The sequence below is a fragment of the Pseudophryne corroboree genome, chromosome 3, assembly GCF_028390025.1.
Source record: "Pseudophryne corroboree isolate aPseCor3 chromosome 3, aPseCor3.hap2, whole genome shotgun sequence".
Classification (NCBI taxonomy): domain Eukaryota; kingdom Metazoa; phylum Chordata; class Amphibia; order Anura; family Myobatrachidae; genus Pseudophryne; species Pseudophryne corroboree.
Genome location: NC_086446.1, coordinates 228,493,880 through 228,513,473, shown reverse-complemented (window position 1 = coordinate 228,513,473; position 19,594 = coordinate 228,493,880). Strand labels below are relative to the sequence as shown.

At 45.5% G+C, this 19,594-nt stretch overlaps 1 protein-coding gene across 2 annotated transcripts in view; it reads left to right on the top strand.

Annotated features, from left to right (window-relative positions):
* PREX1 (phosphatidylinositol-3,4,5-trisphosphate dependent Rac exchange factor 1) overlaps positions 1–19,594 on the top strand; it is a 454,902-nt gene that overhangs the window by 123,412 nt on the left and 311,896 nt on the right. For both annotated transcript variants that reach the window (XM_063958866.1, XM_063958867.1), the window contains exon 2: positions 6,879–6,950. In XM_063958866.1, coding sequence (XP_063814936.1) covers positions 6,879–6,950 — 72 coding nt within the window. The remainder of the gene's footprint in view (positions 1–6,878; positions 6,951–19,594) is intronic.

The following is a 19,594-nucleotide window of genomic DNA, read 5'->3' as shown; positions in this document are numbered from 1 at the left end:
ATCCATGTACAGTACATTACTTTGACATGAACCATGTACAGTATACTGTAGGTGTAGATGATAGGTACTTTAACATTTTCTCTCTATATAGTATTTTCATATTTGTAGATGTACTGTAAAGTATAGAAGTGATGAAGAAACTTGGAATACTGTACTGTTGCTCACTGACTAATCACATAAAGCAGTGAGTGGGCTGGATGTATGTGGGGGATTTTTAATTTCTCTTTTCTGAGTGTTAGAATATAGAAACGTTCTGTGCCGGGAGATTACCTCTTCAAGTGGGAGATGTAATTGGTCTAAACACGTCATATGCTTTTGAGGGCTTTGTAATTGAGTGACTGTACAGGCAGCATGCTGTGTTTTTTATTCACTATTCAATGTTGTAGCAGGGTCATTCTGTCCCATCACTCTCTTCCCAACCATTGTTCTGAGAATCAGGTTGAAGCCACAGTGTTTGGAAGTGATTTTTCTTTATGGCAGAAGCCATAAAGTGACAGACCAGCTTTATGTTTATCACTGTTCTGTCATCCATATAAAATTGTTGTGCTCTTTATAAATCATGTACGGACTTGTCTAGATTTTTGCTAATTACGCCAGCAACATACACAGTACTAGTGCATGACAAGTTTGTAAAACACACATACTGCAAGTAGATCTAGAAGGCGCCACAGTGCTCCACAATGCTGGACATAGGGAACAAGAGGACATACCTAAATCAGCCTCTATAAAAAGGGGCGGCAGCCGTGCGTGATGCCGGTCAAACTGACTTTTTTTAAAGGGGCAATCACTTACAAGGCATGGTTTTGCAAGGCAAGGTGTCCCATTGTAAGCATGATCGAGACCCTCTCGTGACCATGTGCTTTGCCGTATTACAGTTCCTACATGAGAGGCATTGTTTAGGAGACCGTGTACATCAGAGGTAGGCCTTTGTGGTCCTAGGCCTGCTGTGGAACTTTAAGGCCCAGAACACATTCATAGTCGGAGACTGGCAGAGCATACTTTGACTTTTAGCTCTACGTCAGATAATGAGCCATGGGTTTCTAAGCGCTTCTGAATTGATTCAGTTCCATTGTTTCTAAATAACATTTAAAAATAATAACCCATCTACTCAGTTGCCCTTATAAGCCAATCGGCTTCTACCTATCGTTCTATAGTGTACTTGATAAATGCTAGCTAGCTGGATTGGTTGCTATGGGCAAGAATCAAGATCTTCAATCTTTAGAAGCCGATAGAGCATATTATAATGAATGCTACTAGTATAGCACTAAGGGGGCTATCTAGTTAGTCGCGGCTAATTGTCCCGCCGGGGGCTATCCAATAAGCCTTGTAAAGCCGTGGGTTGTGCTGGTTTATCTGGGATTTTGTTTCACCTGCCTTAGGCAGGCAAAACCAAATCCCCGGAAACAGGATCCCGGATAAAAACGGGTCTGTTTCTACCAAAAACACACAGGTTTCACTGAACCTGTGTGTTTTCCGGAGATAATGTAATTTTTTACAGGTGACCAAATTCGATAGCCTGTAAAGAAAATTTTGCTGAAGTAAAGGTAAAAATCGTGAAAAACTAAAGTTTTTTTTTTTTCACACCCCATCTAGTCTGGTCTAAACACATGTACATGCACACTCTTACACACTAGGGTTAATTTTTTTTGTCGGGAGCCAATTAACCCACCTGTATATTTTTGGATTGTGGGAGGAAACCGGAGTACCCCCCAAAAAAAACAATCAAGCACAGGGAGAATATACAAACTCCACACAGTTAGGGCCATGATGGGAATTGAGCCCATGGCCTCAGTGCTGTGAGGCAGTAATGCTAGCCATTACACCAGGCATTCCCAACCGCGGTCCTCAAGGCACACCAACAGTGCAGGTTTTAGTGATATCCAGGCTTCAGCACAGATGGTTTAATCAAAATAACTGAGCTACTAATTAAGTCACCTGTGCTAAAGCCTGGATATCACTAAAACCTGCACTGTTGGTGTGCCTTGGGGACCGTGGTTGGGAGACACTGCATTACACCATCCATACTGTCTGCAAAGCTCATTTATCACTTAATGCCTGCTGCAAACAAATCTGCAAACTATACTATACATTATGGGCTAACAAAGATTCATCACAAGATGACTGTAATAATTGCTACCTCATTGCATGCCTGTACCTCAATGCATGTATTTACTCATAAGCTGAGTTCTACATACTGTATCTATTTCCACCCGTATGCTTGGTTTCATAGTCATTATTATTATTATTATTATGTATTACCAGTTATTTACCAGGGCCGTTTCTTGGGGCAGGCGAGCAGTGCAACCGCACTGGGCACTCGCCGCGGCACTAACTGTGGCTCCCTGCTTCCCCCTCCTATTTCTCCCCGAGTAACCCACTCGGGGGGCGGAGTTCCACGGAATGATGCGGTTGAGTCATTACGTCACGACGCAACCCCGTCACTCCGCTAAACTCCCCCCCCCCCCCCCCCCCCCCCCGCGCGGAGTACAGAGGGGGATCCAAGTTAGGAAGAGGGAAAGGCCGGCGTGAGGAGCGACTGGTGAGGCGGGCCGAAGAGCGGTAATCGCCTCTGTAAGTATTCTCTCTCTCTCAATGTGTAAAATGGGGACACCTGCCGTAATGTGTGAAATGGGGACTCTTGCCTGCCGTAGTATGAGGATTTAATGTATCAAGGGCATTGCGGTGTGTGGCATAATATGGTACAGGGGCATTACTGTGTGGGGCTTAATATGGTAGAATTTTTATTTCCTGTGGTGGTCGTGATCTGTTGGAGCAGGGTCAAAAACTGGATTGTGAGGTAGTCTTTTCAGACGAGGCCATGCCCATTTAAATGAGGCCACACCCATTTAGATGAGGCCACACCCCCTTGCCGGTTGCGAGCGCAAGTTGTTGTTTTTTCATCTAGGTGTGTGTGTGTGGGGGGGGCACATTTTTTTATGTCATGGGGGGGCGCATTTTTAAATCTCGCACTGGGAGCCAAATTGGCTAGAAACAGTCCTGTATAGCGCGCACATATTCCGCAGTGCTTTACACAGAATATTTGGCCATTCGCATCAGTCAGTGCACACTTGCGCCAGCCGTTATCCTTGGTGCAAAAAATTTCTGAAAACAACTGTGGTAACATTTGTATGTAAATTTATCTAAACGAAATAGCAATTTCTGGTGTGACTGGAGTCTTTAGTGCAGTTAGATGATTGCTGCTAATAGCAGTCCTCACCAACTGTATTCACCAGATAAGGGCCCTACACACTTACCGATCTGCCACCGAGCTGACGGACGGCTGATACAGGCGACCCGGCGGTGGGGGGGGGGGGAGTTATGGGGGAAATGAAGTTTTTTCACCCGGCTCCATAGCAGTGGCACTGCTTGCTAATATGGACAATCTCACCCATATTGGCCTGGATGCATAAGCGACGGGGCACGAACGATTAACGAGCGTGGGGCCACGCATCGTTAATCGTTGGTGCCTACACACTGCACGATACGAACGAGTTCTCGTTCATTAATGAACGAGACCGTTCATATCGTGCATTTTATCTGCCAGTGTGTAGGGCCCATCACCCACTCAGCCACCTCTAATTCAGTCTTGTCACAGCTCAGATCAGTGTGTCTCTGCTTTCTATGCTTGTGTTTTCCCACTTCACCGCAGCTAACCACAACTGTCACCATCAGGTACAAAGAGTAGATGTGTTATAGCGGCACATATCATGCCGCAATAATGCTTCCTGCTTTGGCTCTTTACTGAGGAAGTACCAACGAGATCTCATCTGCCGAAGTGATGGGCAGAAAATCCCCGCCTCCAGTAATCCCTGTATGAGCTCACAGCGTCTCAACTTAGTTCTGATGTGTTGTGTCTCACTGTCGGCTCCACTGGGCATGCATAAGATCTCGCAAACCTCGCAAGATTTCCCGTGCAGCAGCCATTACAGTGGCTGTGAATGGGCAACGACACTTGCAGTAGATAGCTGCAGAAGTAGATAGCTGCAGGTGTCAGAATGGTCAGTGCCATTGACCGTTCATACATTGAAGAGATCATTGGCACGCTATCTTGTAGATAGCAGCACCAATAATGACGAGTGCATAGCGCCCCCGGCATTTGTTACACACTGCCACAATAATACATGGGGGAGAAGCGGTATCAGCGCACGTAATGTGCAATTATTAAATTTCCCCCATAACGTAGCTTCATACATTTACCCCAAAAGGTTCTATGCTTAACTATTATGCTGTAATTTCATCTGCAACTTTTATCTGTGTTTGTAATATAGAGGTAATAACCGGACCCTGCACTAGCTTTTTTATCCAAATATGCTTGCCCCAGGTATGTCAACCCCCCCCCCCCCCTCCCCCAGGTATGTCAACCCCCCCCCCCCCCCCCCTCCCCCAGCTGGTTCCTGTGCACAGATTGATAGTGTCATCTTACGACTGCATTTCCCAGCACCCTTAAAAATAATCCTGTTGTTTTCAGTTTGATGATGGTCAGGCATTGCAGTGATCTTAAGGCATACACATGACAGCTTCAGTTGGCCAAATGCCCAGTATCCCAACTGATATTGCGGCATGTGGGGTCAGCAATTTATATAACCTAAGCTTTACACAAGTGATTTCATTGAGCTGAGCAGAAGTCAGTCAGAAAGTCTGTGTCGTTTTGTGTTGCGTTATGAATAAGAGATGCAAAGCAGCGATAGCTATGTGACATTCACAATGATATGGTAAACATTTTCTAATTAATCTATATATGTCGCTGCAACGTCCACCTATGGTAATAATGATTAACCAATTAAGTGGATCCAAATGATGATCCAATTTACATATTTACTGACTTAGGAAAAGATGTATAAAACTATGAAGAGAGAGAAAATGTAGAGAGATAAAGTACCAACCAACCAGCTTCTAATAGTCACTTTACAGGCTGTGTTTGAAAACTGACAATTTGATTGGATGGTACTTCTTCCCCTTATTGTGTACTTAATGTTCACTTTCAGGTTGATAGCATAAATGAAGTCCCAGTAGTATAATCGCCCTCATTCCGAGTTGATCGCTCGCTAGCTGCTTTCAGCAGCAGTGCACACGCTAGGCCGACGCCCTCTGGGAGTGTATCTTAGCTTCGCAGAAATGCGAACGAAAGGTTAGCAGAACTGCTCGTAAAAATTTTCATGCAGTTTCTGAGCAGCTCCAGACCTACTCCTTCCTTGCGATCACCTCAGTCAGTTTAGTTCCTGCTTTGACGTTACAAACATGCCCAGCGTTCGGCCAGCCACTCCCCCGTTTCCCCAGGCACGCCTGCGTTTTCACCTGTCCCGCCTGTGTTTTTTAGCACACTCCCGGAAAACGGTCAGTTACCACCCTGAAACACCCACTTCCTGTCAATCACTCACCGATCAACAGAGCAACAGAAAAGCGTCGCTCGACCTTGTGTAAAAATGCATAGTTTTGTGTGAAAGTACTTCGTGCGTGCGTACTGCGGCCCGTACGCATGCGCAGAAGTGCCGATTTTTTGACTGATCGCTGCGCTGCGAACAACGGCAGCTAGCGATCAACTCGGAATGAGGGCCAATGTTCAGTGTCTAATATACCTGATATATCAGAAGATGATAAAGGGGTTGATGTATCAAGCAGTGGAGAGGTGAACCAGTGGAGAAGTTGTCCATAGCAACAAACCAGCTTTGAGGTGGCTTTTATCAAGGGCAACTACAGTACTCTACTGACCTACTTGTTCACTCTTTTCACTGCTTGATACATCAACCCCAAAGTGAGCAAGAAATGGCCACACACACCACCTTTCATCCTGAGAATAAGCTGTGAAATGGGTAATTGATTAATCAGGTTGTCCCCCTTTGATTATCATCTGTGAAGGGGGATCATTGTTCTTTGTGAATTGCAGTCGCTCTTCATTAATCACTTCTAAAGGCCCACATACATAAGCAATCGATTGGGGCAATTTGCTGTTTTGCAGTTGATTTGTGTAAATTAATCTGCAATTTATGTGGTTCACAGATCGCAGATTCCAACCAGAAATTGATTGGGATTGGTTCATCAGGTTGATCAACATGTTGGATTTCACATATCAATTGGGGCTGTAAATTGCTAGTATATGGTAACAATCTCCTACGTGGCAGCCCTTATGTGTGGCCACGCCTCCTTTTTCTTACCTGTATGATTGGTTCCTTCCAGTCTCACATAGAATCTATGGATCACTATCGCCATCTATATTTATATTTCCAGAGCAAATTTGGGATTTCATGCTAAGGGGGAGATGTATCAAGCCTTGGAGAGAGAGAAAGTGGAGTTGTTGCTCAAAGAAACCAGTCAGTATGTAACAGTTATTTAACTAGCACAGTCTATGCAATGACAGATGTTGATTGGTTGCTTTGGGCAACTGTTCCACTTTATCTCCCTCCAAGGGTTGATACGCCTCCCATTATATGAGTAGTTGTCTGTAAACAGGGGGGTAATGAGAAGTCAGTGATCGGTGATGACTATTGAAGCTAATAGTTGACAGAAACTATCTCAGTACATCTCATGTGACCTTGAAATGTAGATCATCCAAGATAGCCATATGTTACTATTTCAAGACCTTTTCTATTGACAGGTCAGTGACGTATATAACATGGAATATCGATTTCAAACTAAGATAGAGCAATCATGGTTCTTAAATATCTCTGCGTCACTGTAAATTGTCAAAGGAATATCATATTCATTTCCATAAACACTGTAGCTGTGTTTAAAGGGGAAGTGTTTTGTGTACGATGAATAATTCTATGAAGTGAAGTAGAAGTGTTAGGGTCTGCACACTATTAGTGTGCGATGACATCATATAGGCTCTATGATAACTGTTAGCAAATAAAGAGACTGACAAATCTATCCTCTGTTTGCAGGCATTTCTACATCGCATCAGACAAAATGCCGCTGACAAGACAGAAAACTGCATATCAGAGGAAAATGTTAAGGTATAATGTTGGGAATACTGCTGTTTATCTTTATGGGGGCAAATTCATGATATACTTGCTGATCCTATTATCTGTTAGAGATGTTTTCCCCAAAGGACCAGGAAACCTAAAGTACACCTCATAAAAACATTTGCACCTTGACAGAAGGAAATGTTTCACATTGTGCGCGTGTGTGTGTGTATATGTGTGTATATATATATATATATATATATATATATATATACATGTGTGTGTGTTGATAATGTCAAGTATTACCTTTATACATAAGCTATATACTATTACGGACTAAGTACGCTATTGGCGCACCGAGTACCGTAAGGGTACGCACTTAGCGTAGCAGACGCTAGGCCGTGGGTGTGACGCACGAGCGACACGCACGCTCACGGACTCACGCTTCGTATCGAGCACGCTATAGGCGTCCCGAGTACCATAATGCTACGCTATTGGCGTAGCGGATGCTGCGCCGTGAGAGTGAGACACGAGCGGCGCAGACGCTCACAGAATGTTACACAGTAAACCTTATTAACAACACACAGTAAAGATATACTTTATACTCTAAACCTTAGCAATGTTATACTACAATGATGTGACGCTTATTAACCTTGATAATGTGTAAGCTGTTTGAGCGATTGAGACGCTAAGAGAAACCCTTTGCAGTAACTAGTGAAAACACAAGACCTTGTTTGTATTTAAAAATCACTCCGGCTCTCACACCTTCGTGGATACTTTAGAGTAAAAAGGGGAAAACAGTACAGATTATACACTACAGACTAACATCAAAATCTAACACACTAACGGAGAATAAGATGATCAATGGCAAACAATTGCAAACAGAAAGAGAACAATTAGAACATAAATGGCAAACACGATGGATAACAAAATGGCTACAGAGTGCAATACATACGTGGGGATGATTCGCAAGCGCGTCCTGGATCCAGCCCTCAGCATTCAATGAGAAAGCCTTTCAGAGAGAGTGAGTGAGTGGCCCAGCAATGGTGGTCCTTATATACACAGCATACATTCACAATACAATGGTCCCTATAATCTCATTGTTCATTGGACACAGGAATGTGTCTCTGCATTATAACAAAAGGTCATATGTGGGTTTGAACAGGTGGGCTGTGTCTTTCTCCAACTGCTCAGGTGGGAGGTATCCTCAGGATTCCCGCCGCATGGATAATGAACAGCAAATACAGTAAATGTCTATAAACTACTTTTGTACATAACTATACGCAGGAATGAGCGATCTTTTCCTAACCAACACCGAAATGTTACCATTAGAATACTCTACAGCTGGATACTAGACACCACCCACCGTTCAACCTTTATCTGACCCTTCCTATCATGCAAAGAGGAATCTCTCTGTCCAGGAACCGTTTAAAATAAACATACTTGCTAACATTGTTTAGGGGAATATTATCTATAAAACACGCTATTTGGGTTAAATATGTTACGATCGAGTCGCACGCTAGACGCTTACAAACTCCGCCGTAAATACTCATCTCCATGCGCACGAGACGTTGGAGCGTCCCTTACGCAACCTGAGGGGATGCGTACGCACGGGGGAGTGGGTGCACGAGCAGCGGGTATGTGCATTGGGGTTAGTACAAGATATGTGAATCATGATATTTTTCGACTTTGACAGTGTGTATGTGTCTAACACATGGAGACCAGCACACCACCAAATAGCAAAAGTGAAAAATTTAATGTAGTAGCAGAATAATCAGACCTTTAAAATGCGAAGCTTATACTCATCAAAGTTGTATGGAAAAAGTCCATGGATAAATGTACAGCCATCCCAATGGCCCGTTTCGGTTGTCACACCTTCATCATGGGGTCAGCTACAGTATATACATACATACATACATACATACATACATACATACTTGTATATTCTTGTGGAAAATAAATATTTGGACACCTACCAAGCAGCAAGATTTCTGGCTCTCACAGATCTGTTACTTCTTCTTTAAGAAGCTCTTCTATCCTCCACTTGTTACCTGTATTAATGGCACCTGTTTGATCTGGTTATCTGTATAAAAGACACCTGTCCACACCCTCAAACAGTCAGACTGCTACCTCTCCACCATGGCCAAGACCAGAGAGCTGTCTAAGGACACCAGGGACAAAATTGTAGAGCTGCACAAGGCTGGGATGAGCTACTCGATAATAGGCAAGCAGTTGGTGAGAAGAGATCAACTGTTGGCGCAATTATAAAAAAATGGAAGAAATACAAGTCACTGACAATCTCCCTCGACCTGGGGCTCCATGCAAGATCTCACCTCGCGGGGTATCAATGATCTTGAGAATGGTGAGGAATCAGCCCAGAACTACACGGGGGGACCTGGTCAATGACCTCAGCTGGGACCACAGTCGCAAAGGTTACCATTAGTAACACACTATGTCGTCATGGATTGAAATCCTGCAGCGCCCGAAAGGTTCCCCTGCTTAAGACAGCACATGCCCAGGCCCGTCTAAAGTTTGCCAGTGACCATCTGGATGATCCAGAGGAGGATTGGGAGAATGTAATGTGGTCAGATAAGAGCAAAATCGAACTTTTTGGTATAAACTCCACTCGCCGTGTTTGGAGGAAGAAGAATGATGAATGGCATCCAAAGAACACCATATCCACTGTGGAGCATGGGGGTGGAAACATCATGCTTTGGGGCTGCTTTTCTGCAAAGGGGACAGGACGACTGATCCATATTAAGGAGAGGATGAATGAGGCCATGTATCGTGAGATTTTGGGCAAAAACCTCCTTCCCTCAGTAAGAGCATTGAAGATGGAATGTGGCTGGGTCTTCCAGCATGACAATGACACCAAACACACCGCCCGGGCAACTAAGGAGTGGCTCCGTAAGAAGCATTTCAAGGTCCTGGAGTGGCCTAGCCAGTCTCCAGACCTCAACCCAATAGAAAATCTGTGGAGGTAGTTGAAAGTCTGTGTTGCTCGGCGACAGCCTCAAAACATGACAGATCTAGAGAAGATCTTCATGGAAGAGTGGGCGAAAATACCTGCTATAGTGTGTGCAAACCTGGTCAAGAACTACAGGAAACGTTTGACCTCTGTAATTGCCAACCGAGGTTATAATACAAAGTATTCAGTTTAACTTTTTGATTGTCCAAATATTTATTTTCCGCAAGAATATACAAATAAATTGTTTAAAAATCATACAATGTGATTTCCTAGTTTTTTTTTTTTTTTTCCAGATTCTGTCTCTCTCACAGTTAAAGTGTACCTATGATGGTAATTACAGACCTCGCTCATCTTTTTAAGTGGGTCAACTTGCACAATCGGTGGCTCTCCAAATACTTTTTTGCCCCTCTGTATATAAATAAATAATTTGTGTGTGTGTGTAGGACAATTGGTAGATAAGGGGATTGAGAGAGGCATGGAGTATGGACTTAAGGATGGTATACAAGATGAGATGAAGAAAAGGTTGTTGTGGGCATGCAAGAGGATAGAGGAGGATTATGATCTGGATTTGAAGAGGTTGAAATGTCTGTAACAGGCATAAGCTATGTTGTGGTAGAGGGCTTGTGTCTCACCACAATTTCCCTGGTGGAATCGGCTCCCTCCAAGAGAGAAGAAAACAAGGCCTGCACATTCTGCACCTGTAGTGGTAGTTTATAATTCCAGGCTTTCTAAATTGCACAGCTGTAGCCGGAGAAAAAGAAGTCCAGGCTTTCCAGCTCACTCAGAAACAGCAGGAAGTCAAGTGAAGGACTGGAGTTTAAAAATCCCTCTTACCCACAATGCATTGCGCTGAGGCCTGTCAGTAGGCCAGTGAGCAGGGCTGAGTGTATAGCGTCAGGGACTGTGGACATTTCCAGCAGGTATTTGGCCCGTTTTTGACAATGCCTTTTCGACTTTAAAAAAAGTTGGATTGGTATTGTCGAAAACTGACAAAAACCTGTTGGAAATGCCCGCAAACTGAATAGTGAAGTGTCGGATCCTCTTTGGCGGAGAGGAGCCGACACTAATTGAATATACCCCTAAGCGTACAAATGCAAACCTGCGCTGTTCTTAAATTACAGTTCTTGAAACTTTAAATCCTCTGGGCATTTCTGTCAAATTGCTTTGATCTGTTTTGGAAGCTAGCATCTAATAATATTAATGTGGCCAATTGGAAAGTTGGTGTCTCTTGTCTAATGGGCACTTATTGTGTTTTCTTATCGTCCTCTCTGTGATTTTTGCAGGAGCCAAAAAAAGTAAAGAAAAAACAAACAAAACTATAAGCTGTTGGATTTTTATGTTTTTGTTATACTGTAGTTGTTAATGGTACTATTGGTATCCAGAGTATAGGTAGACAGTGAAGAGGTCGAATACTCATTTTCAACAAACATTAGGTTGACATGTAGGAGGTTGACAGAAACAAAAGGGTTTTTTTTTGCAGTTTTTTCCTCCTTTTTCATACTTCTATGTGGACTACGATTGGGAATAGTAACCTGTGTTGAGCACAGCGGTAGCGGAGCGAGGCACCTTGCCCGAAGCATGATGAGTGAAGCAGTACACTAATTGGGGTTTCCTGTGCTCTGAAGGTGAAATTGTCACACACAAAAAATCCCCCCAAATTGTGTTGACTTCTTTTTGTGTCGACCATTTTCCATGTCGATGTTTTAATGTGTCGACCTTTTGTACCTGTCAACCTTTTCCACTGTCTTTCTTTTACATGTCGCCCTAAAAACTCTGTCGACCTTTTGGCCATGTCAACCTTTTCCATGTCTACCATATGCGGTCGACGCACTGACTGTTGACCAAAATAGGGTTGACCTAATGATCCACACCTGGTCCTATTACGTAGGAAGTGTCTTGTGCTTCTTTATCCATTCCAGGGTAGAGCCAAGAGAGTGTTACTATGGAAGGTGGATTATGTATAGTAGATGAGAATGAAGAGCTTGTTATTGTGATGTCCTAGATACAGAGAGATATGTTGAATATCTATTTACTTCCTGGGGTTTCACACCTCTGTGCAGTAATGTTCTGTGTGTTTCCTGGACAGTGACACTAGCAGGTTGGGACTGGCCTGCCTTCGCAGCAGCTATAATTAGAGCAAAATGAATTAGCATCGTGCATTTACAACATTGTTCAGTAGATAACACTTTATTTCATTTGACCGTTTGCACAATCTCTGTGATTATTGTGTGTTGCAAAGGGCAGCATTTATACCAGAATACTCTTGGGTTAAATTGTTCAGCGTGGTCGCTCTGTGCATTTGTCTGTTATCTGTAAATGCATTAAAAATCTATGCATCAAAAAGCACTTCTATCCCTATAAATAGAGGAAGTTATACAAATTGTTGCTGGGGAATGGATGGGAAAGCTGTCACATAGGTGCACAGAGAAAGGGCCGTCATTGCCGTCACAATAGGTGCACTACAGGTCTTACGGGTTAGGATTACTGCCAGTAGGGAAAACTCATTGGGTTCAGGGGAAAAAGGTAGGGGATAAATCACACTGGGTTCATGGCTAAAGGGTCAGGACAACTCACACAGGATGGGTTTGAATCATATATTTAAAAAACATTTTTTTACTAAAGGTATTTTGCAGGATACATGAGAGCATAAATTACACAAAAAAAGAACACAATGGAGATTAACGTAGGGTCAGACTCTGAAACAGTGAATTACTACTATACAGCCAAATGCATGCAAACAGCACAAAACAAAATATTAACCTAACAATCTATTAATGGACACTACAGTATCAGCAACATATTAAAAGTAGAATGTCGACCTTATTGAAGTTGTAGAACAGGGTGAGTAAAGATAAATGGGGGGAATAAAAAAAATGTGATGAGGTAGAAGGATCTGGTGAGGACAGTCAGTGTGAGTCGCCAGCAACAGCATAACTGAGCAAAGGGAGAGCAGAGCTGTATAGTTGTTTAAGGTAGGTTTGGCTTCAAAATGGTTAGTCCACAGAGTCCAGACTCTAATGCAATTATTTGGTATATCGTGTATAATGGAGGTGATACATTCCATTCTGTAGGTGGACAAATGAAGTTGATTGTAGCAGGCAAAGAGGGGGGATAAGTCTATTTCCATCACAAAACAATCTGCCATTTAGCTGTATTTAATGTGTTTTATCAATTTATGAGTTAGACTGGGGATATGAGAAATGGGTCGCGATAGCAAGGTATACAAACAAGAGTTTGGCATTTATATTCTAATGACTGATCTAATTAAATTGTGATCTTCTGTCCAGTAGTGTTGGATATGGGGACACGACCACCAGACATGTAATAGGGCCCCCTGCTGCCCACGTATACACCAACATAACTCAGAAACCATAGGCTAGATTGAGTGAAGATGGGTGGGTACCATTCCTACAATAAAGTTTGTAGGAATCCTCTTTAAGTCATACTGAAATAGAACTATCGATTTTCCATTCTATTTTTGGACCACTCCTTGTACAGCGTCTCACATCACGCTATCTGGCTAATTCAGTAGTTTCTTTAAGGGGTTAGTTCAGGGAAAGTAAGAGTTGTTACACGGGGAAAAGCAAGTTTATATCACAAAGGTGATAAAAGTATTTCTCTGACGTCCTAGTGGATGCTGGGAACTCCGTAAGGACCATGGGGAATAGCAGGCTCCGACGGAGGCTGGGCACTCTAGAAAGATTTATGACTACCTGGTGTGCACTGGCTCCTCCCACTATGACCCTCCTCCAAGCCTCAGTTAGATTTTGTGCCCGGCCGAGGTTGGATGCACACTAGGGGCTCTCCTGAGCCCTTAGAAAGAAAGTATAGTTTAGGTTTTTTATTTTCAGTGAGACCTGCTGGCAACAGGCTCACTGCAGCGAGGGACTAAGGGGAGAAGAAGCGAACTCGCCTGCTTGCAGCCGGATTGGGCTTCTTAGGCTACTGGACACCATTAGCTCCAGAGGGATCGACCGCAGGCCCAGTCCTTGGTGTTCGGTCCCGGAGCCGCGCCGCCGTCCCCCTTACAGAGCCAGAAGCAAGAAGAGGTCCGGAAAAACGGCGGCAGAAGACATCAGTCTTCACCAAGGTAGCGCACAGCACTGCAGCTGTGCGCCATTGCTCCTCATACACACTTCATACTCCGGTCACTGAGGGTGCAGGGCGCTGGGGGGGGGCGCCCTGAGAAGCAATAATAACACCTTGGCTGGCAAAAACTCCACAATATATAGTCCCAGAGGCTATATATGTGGAAAATACCCCTGCCAGAATATGGAAAAAAGCGGGAGAATTGTCCGCATAAAAGGGGCGGAGCTATCTCCTGCAGCACACTGGCGCCATTTCTCCTTCACAGATCCGCTGGAAGGAAGCTCCCTGGCTCTCCCCTGCAGTCTACACTACAGAACAGGGTAAAAACAGAGAGGGGGGGCACTAAATTTAGGCGCAGTATATATATTATATAGAAAAAGCAGCTATAGGGGACATAACTCAGTTAGTCCCTGCATTATATAGCGCTCTGGTGTGTGCTGGCATACTCTCACTCTGTCCCCCCAAAGAGCTTTTGTGGGTCCTGTCCTCATTCGGAGCATTCCTTGTGTGTGTGCGGTGTGTCGGTACGGCTGTGTCGACATGTTTGATGAGGATAATGATGTGGAGGCGGAGCAGATGCCTTTAGAAGGGATGTCACCCCCTGCGGGGCAGACACCTGAGTGGATGGGCTTATGGAAAGTAATGAGTGCACGTATAGACTCCTTATATAAGAAAATTGACGACATGCCAAATGTGGGACAGCCGACTTCTCAGCTCGTGCCTGCCCAGGCGTAGCATGGGTCGTCAGGGGCTCTAAAGCGCCCGCTACCTCAAGCAGACCCAGATGTCGACACTGATACTGACACCAGTGTCGACGACGATGAGTCTAACCTGATGCCTAAGGCCATTCACTGCATGATTGAGGCAATGAAAGAGGTGTTACACATTTCTGATATAACTACAGGTACCACTAAAAAGGGTATTATGTTTGGAGAGAAAAAAACTACCCGTAGTTTTTCCCGCATCAGATGAATTAAATGAAGTGTGTGAAGAAGCGTGGGCTTTCCCTGATAAAAAATTGGTGATTCCTAAGAAGGTACTAATGGCGTTCCCTTTCCCGCCAGAGGATAGGTCACGTTGGGAAACACCCCCTAGAGTGGATAAAGCGCTCACACGTTTGTCAAAAAAGGTGGCACTACCGTCTCCGGATACGGCCGCCCTCAAGGAACCTGCTGATAGAAAGCAGGAGGTGATCCTGAAGTCTGTATATATACACACACAGGCATTATACTTAGGCCAGCTATTGCGTCAGCTTGGATGTGCAGTGCTGCCGCTGCGTGGTCGGATAAACTGTCAGAAAATATTGACACATTAGACAGAGACACGATCCTGTTAACCATAGACCATATAAAAGACTCAGTCTTATATATGAGAGATGCACAAAGGGAAATCTGCCGACTGGCATCTAAAGTAAGTGCATTGTCCATTTCTGCTAGGAGAGGCTTATGGACTCGCCAGTGGACAGGAGATGCAGATTCAAAAAAGCACATGGAAGTGTTACCATATAAGGGTGAGGAATTATTTGGGGATGGTCTCTCGGACCTAGTTTCCACAGCAACGTCTGGGAAGTCAGCATTTTTACCCCATGTCCCCTCACAGCCTAAGAAGGCGCCGTTTTATCAAGTTCAGTCCTTTCGGACCCAGAAAAACAGGCGTGGAAAAGGCGGGTCCTTTCTGTCCAGAGGCAGAGGTAGGGGAAAAAGGCTGCAACAAACAGCAGGTTCCCAGGAGCAAAAGTCCTCCCCCGCTTCTTCTTCCAAGTCCGCCGCATGACGGTGGGGCTCCACAGGCGGAGCCAGGTACGGTGGGGGGGTCGCCTCAAAAATTTCAGCGATCAGTGGGTTCGCTCACAGGTGGATCCCTGGATCCTGCAAATAGTATCTCAGGGGTACAAGCTGGAATTCGAGGCGTCCCCACCCCACCGGTTCCTAAAATCTGCCTTGCCGATTGCTCCCTCAGACAGGGAGGCGGTGCTAGCGGCAATTCACAAGCTGTATTCCCAGCAGGTGATAATCAAGGTACCCCTACTTCAACAAGGCCGGGGTTATTATTCCACACTATTTGTGGTACCGAAACCGGACGGTTCGGTGAGACCCATTCTAAATTTGAAATCCTTGAACACGTACATAAAGAAATTCAAGTTCAAGATGGAATCGCTCAGGGCGGTTATTGCAAGCCTGGACGAGGGGGATTACATGGTATCCCTGGACATCAAGGATGCTTACTTGCATGTCCCCATTTACCATCCTCACCAGGAGTACCTCAGATTTGTGGTACAGGATTGCCATTACCAATTCCAGACGCTGCCGTTTGGACTGTCCACGGCACCGAGGGTATTTACCAAGGTTATGGCGGAAATGATGATACTCCTTCGAAGAAAGGGAGTTTTAATTATCCCGTACTTGGACGATCTCCTAATAAAAGCGAGGTCCAAGGAACAGTTGTTGGTGGGAGTAGCACTATCTCAGGAGGTGCTGCACCAGCACGGCTGGATTCTGAATATCCCAAAGTCACAGCTGGTTCCGACGACACGGCTACTGTTCCTGGGTATGATTCTGGATACAGTCCAGAAGAAAGTGTTTCTCCCGGAGGAGAAAGCCAGGGAGTTGTCATCTCTAGTCAGAGACCTCCTGAAACCAAAACAGGTATCAGTGCATCGCTGCACACGGGTCCTGGGAAAGATGGTGGCTTCTTACGAAGCAATTCCCTTCGGCAGGTTCCATGCCAGAATCTTTCAGTGGGACCTGTTGGACCAGTGGTCCGGATCGCATCTTCAGATGCATCGCTTAATAACCCTGTCTCCAAGAACCAGGGTGTCTCTACTGTGGTGGCTGCAGAGTGCCCATCTTCTAGAGGGCCGCAGGTTCGGCATACAGGACTGGGTCCTGGTAACCACGGATGCCAGCCTTCGAGGCTGGGGGGCAGTCATACAGGGAAGAAACTTCCAAGGACTATGGTCGAGTCAGGAGACTTCCCTTCACATAAATATTCTGGAACTAAGGGCCATCTACAATGCCCTAAGTCGAGCAAAAGCCCTGCTCCTACACCAGCCGGTGCTGATCCAGTCAGACAACATCACGGCAGTCGCCCATGTAAATCGACAGGGCGGCACAAGAAGCAGGATGGCGATGGCAGAAGCCACAAGAATTCTCCGATGGGCGGAGAATCATGTACTAGCACTGTCAGCAGTGTTCATTCCGGGAGTGGACAACTGGGAAGCAGACTTCCTCAGCAGACACGACCTCCACCCGGGAGAGTGGGGACTTCACCCAGAAGTCTTCCAGATGCTGGTAAACCGTTGGGAAAAACCACAGGTGGACATGATGGCGTCCCGTCTCAACAAAAAGTTAAAAAGATATTGCGCCAGGTCAAGGGACCCTCAGGCGATAGCTGTGGACGCTCTAGTGACACCGTGGGTGTACCAGTCGGTTTATGTGTTCCCTCCTCTGCCTCTCATTCCAAAGGTATTGAGAATAATAAGAAAGCGAGGAGTAAACACAATTCTCGTGGTTCCGGATTGGCCAAGACGAGCGTGGTACCCGGAACTTCAAGAGATGCTCTCAGAGGACCCGTGGCCTCTACCGCTCAGACAGGACCTGATACAGCAGGGGCCCTGTCTGTTCCAAGACTTACCGCGGCTGCGTTTGACGGCATGGCGGTTGAACACCGGATCCTGAAGGAAAAGGGTATTCCGGAAGAAGTCATTCCTACGCATATTAAGGCCAGGAAAGATGTTACGGCAACGCATTATCACCGCATATGGCGAAAATATGTTGCATGGTGCGAGGCCAATAAGGCCCCAACAGAGGAATTTCAACTAGGTCGATTTCTGCATTTCCTGCAAGCAGGAGTGGATATGGGCCTAAAACTAGGCTCCATTAAAGTACAGATCTCGGCTCTGTCGATTTTATTTCAAAAAGAACTAGCTTCAGTACCTGAAGTTCAGACTTTTGTAAAAGGAGTGCTGCATATTCAGCCCCCGTTTGTGCCTCCTGTGGCACCTTGGGATCTCAACGTGATGTTGAGTTTCTTAAAATCACATTGGTTTGAGCCACTAAAAACCGTGGATCTGAAATATCTCACGTGGAAAGTGGTCATGTTATTAGCCTTGGCTTCAGCCAGGCGAGTGTCAGAATTGGCGGCTTTATCATGTAAAAGCCCTTATCTGATTTTCCATATGGATAGGGCAGAGTTGAGGACTCGTCCCCAATTTCTCCCTAAGGTGGTGTCAGCGTTTCACCTGAACCAGCCTATTGTGGTGCCGGCGGCTACTAGTGAATTGGAGGACTCCAAGTTGCTAGACGTTGTCAGGGCCCTGAAAATATATGTTTCCAGGACGGCTGGAGTCAGAAAATCTGACTCGCTGTTTATCCTGTATGCACCCAACAAGCTGGGTGCTCCTGCTTCTAAGCAGTCTATTGCTCGCTGGATTTGTAGTACAATTCAGCTTGCACATTCTGTGGCAGGCATACCACAGCCAAAATCTGTAAATGCCCATTCCACAAGGAAGGTGGGCTCATCTTGGGCGGCTGCCCGAGGGGTCTCGGCTTTACAACTTTGCCGAGCAGCTACTTGGTCAGGGGCAAACACGTTTGCAAAATTCTACAAATTTGATACCCTGGCTGAGGAGGACCTGGAGTTCTCTCATTCGGTGCTACAGAGTCATCCGCACTCTCCCGCCCGTTTGGGAACTTTGGTATAATTCCCATGGTCCTTACGGAGTTCCCAGCATCCACTAGGACGTCAGAGAAAATAAGAATTTACTCACCGGTAATTCTATTTCTCGTAGTCCGTAGTGGATGCTGGGCGCCCATCCCAAGTGCGGATTGTCTGCAATACTTGTAAATAGTTATTGTTAACTAAAGGGTTATTGTTGAGCCATCTGTTGAGAGGCTCAGTTGTTTTCATACTGTCAAACTGGATATAGTATCACGAGTTGTACGGTGTGATGGGTGTGGCTGGTAAGAGTCTTACCCGGGATTCTAAATCCTTCCTTATTATGTCTGCTCGTCCGGGCACAGTGTCCTAACTGAGGCTTGGAGGAGGGTCATAGTGGGAGGAGCCAGTGCACACCAGGTAGTCATAAATCTTTCTAGAGTGCCCAGCCTCCTTCGGAGCCCGCTATTCCCCATGGTCCTTACGGAGTTCCCAGCATCCACTACGGACTACGAGAAATAGAATTACCGGTGAGTAAATTCTTATTTTCTCTAACGTCCTAGTGGATGCTGGGAACTCCGTAAGGACCATGGGGAATAGCGGGCTCCGAAGGAGGCTGGGCACTCTAGAAAGATTTATGACTACCTGGTGTGCACTGGCTCCTCCCACTATGACCCTCCTCCAAGCCTCAGTTAGATTTTGTGCCCGGCCGAGGTTGGATGCACACTAGGGGCTCTCCTGAGCCTTTAGAAAGAAAGTATAGAAATTAGGTTTTTTATTTCAGTGAGACCTGCTGGCAACAGGCTCACTGCAGCGAGGGACTAAGGGGAGAAGAAGCGAACCTGCCTGCTTGCAGCCAGCTTGGGCTTCTTAGGCTACTGGACACCATTAGCTCCAGAGGGATCGACCGCAGGCCCAGCCTTGGTGTTCGGTCCCGGAGCCGCGCCGCCGTCCCCCTTACAGAGCCAGAAGCAAGAAGAGG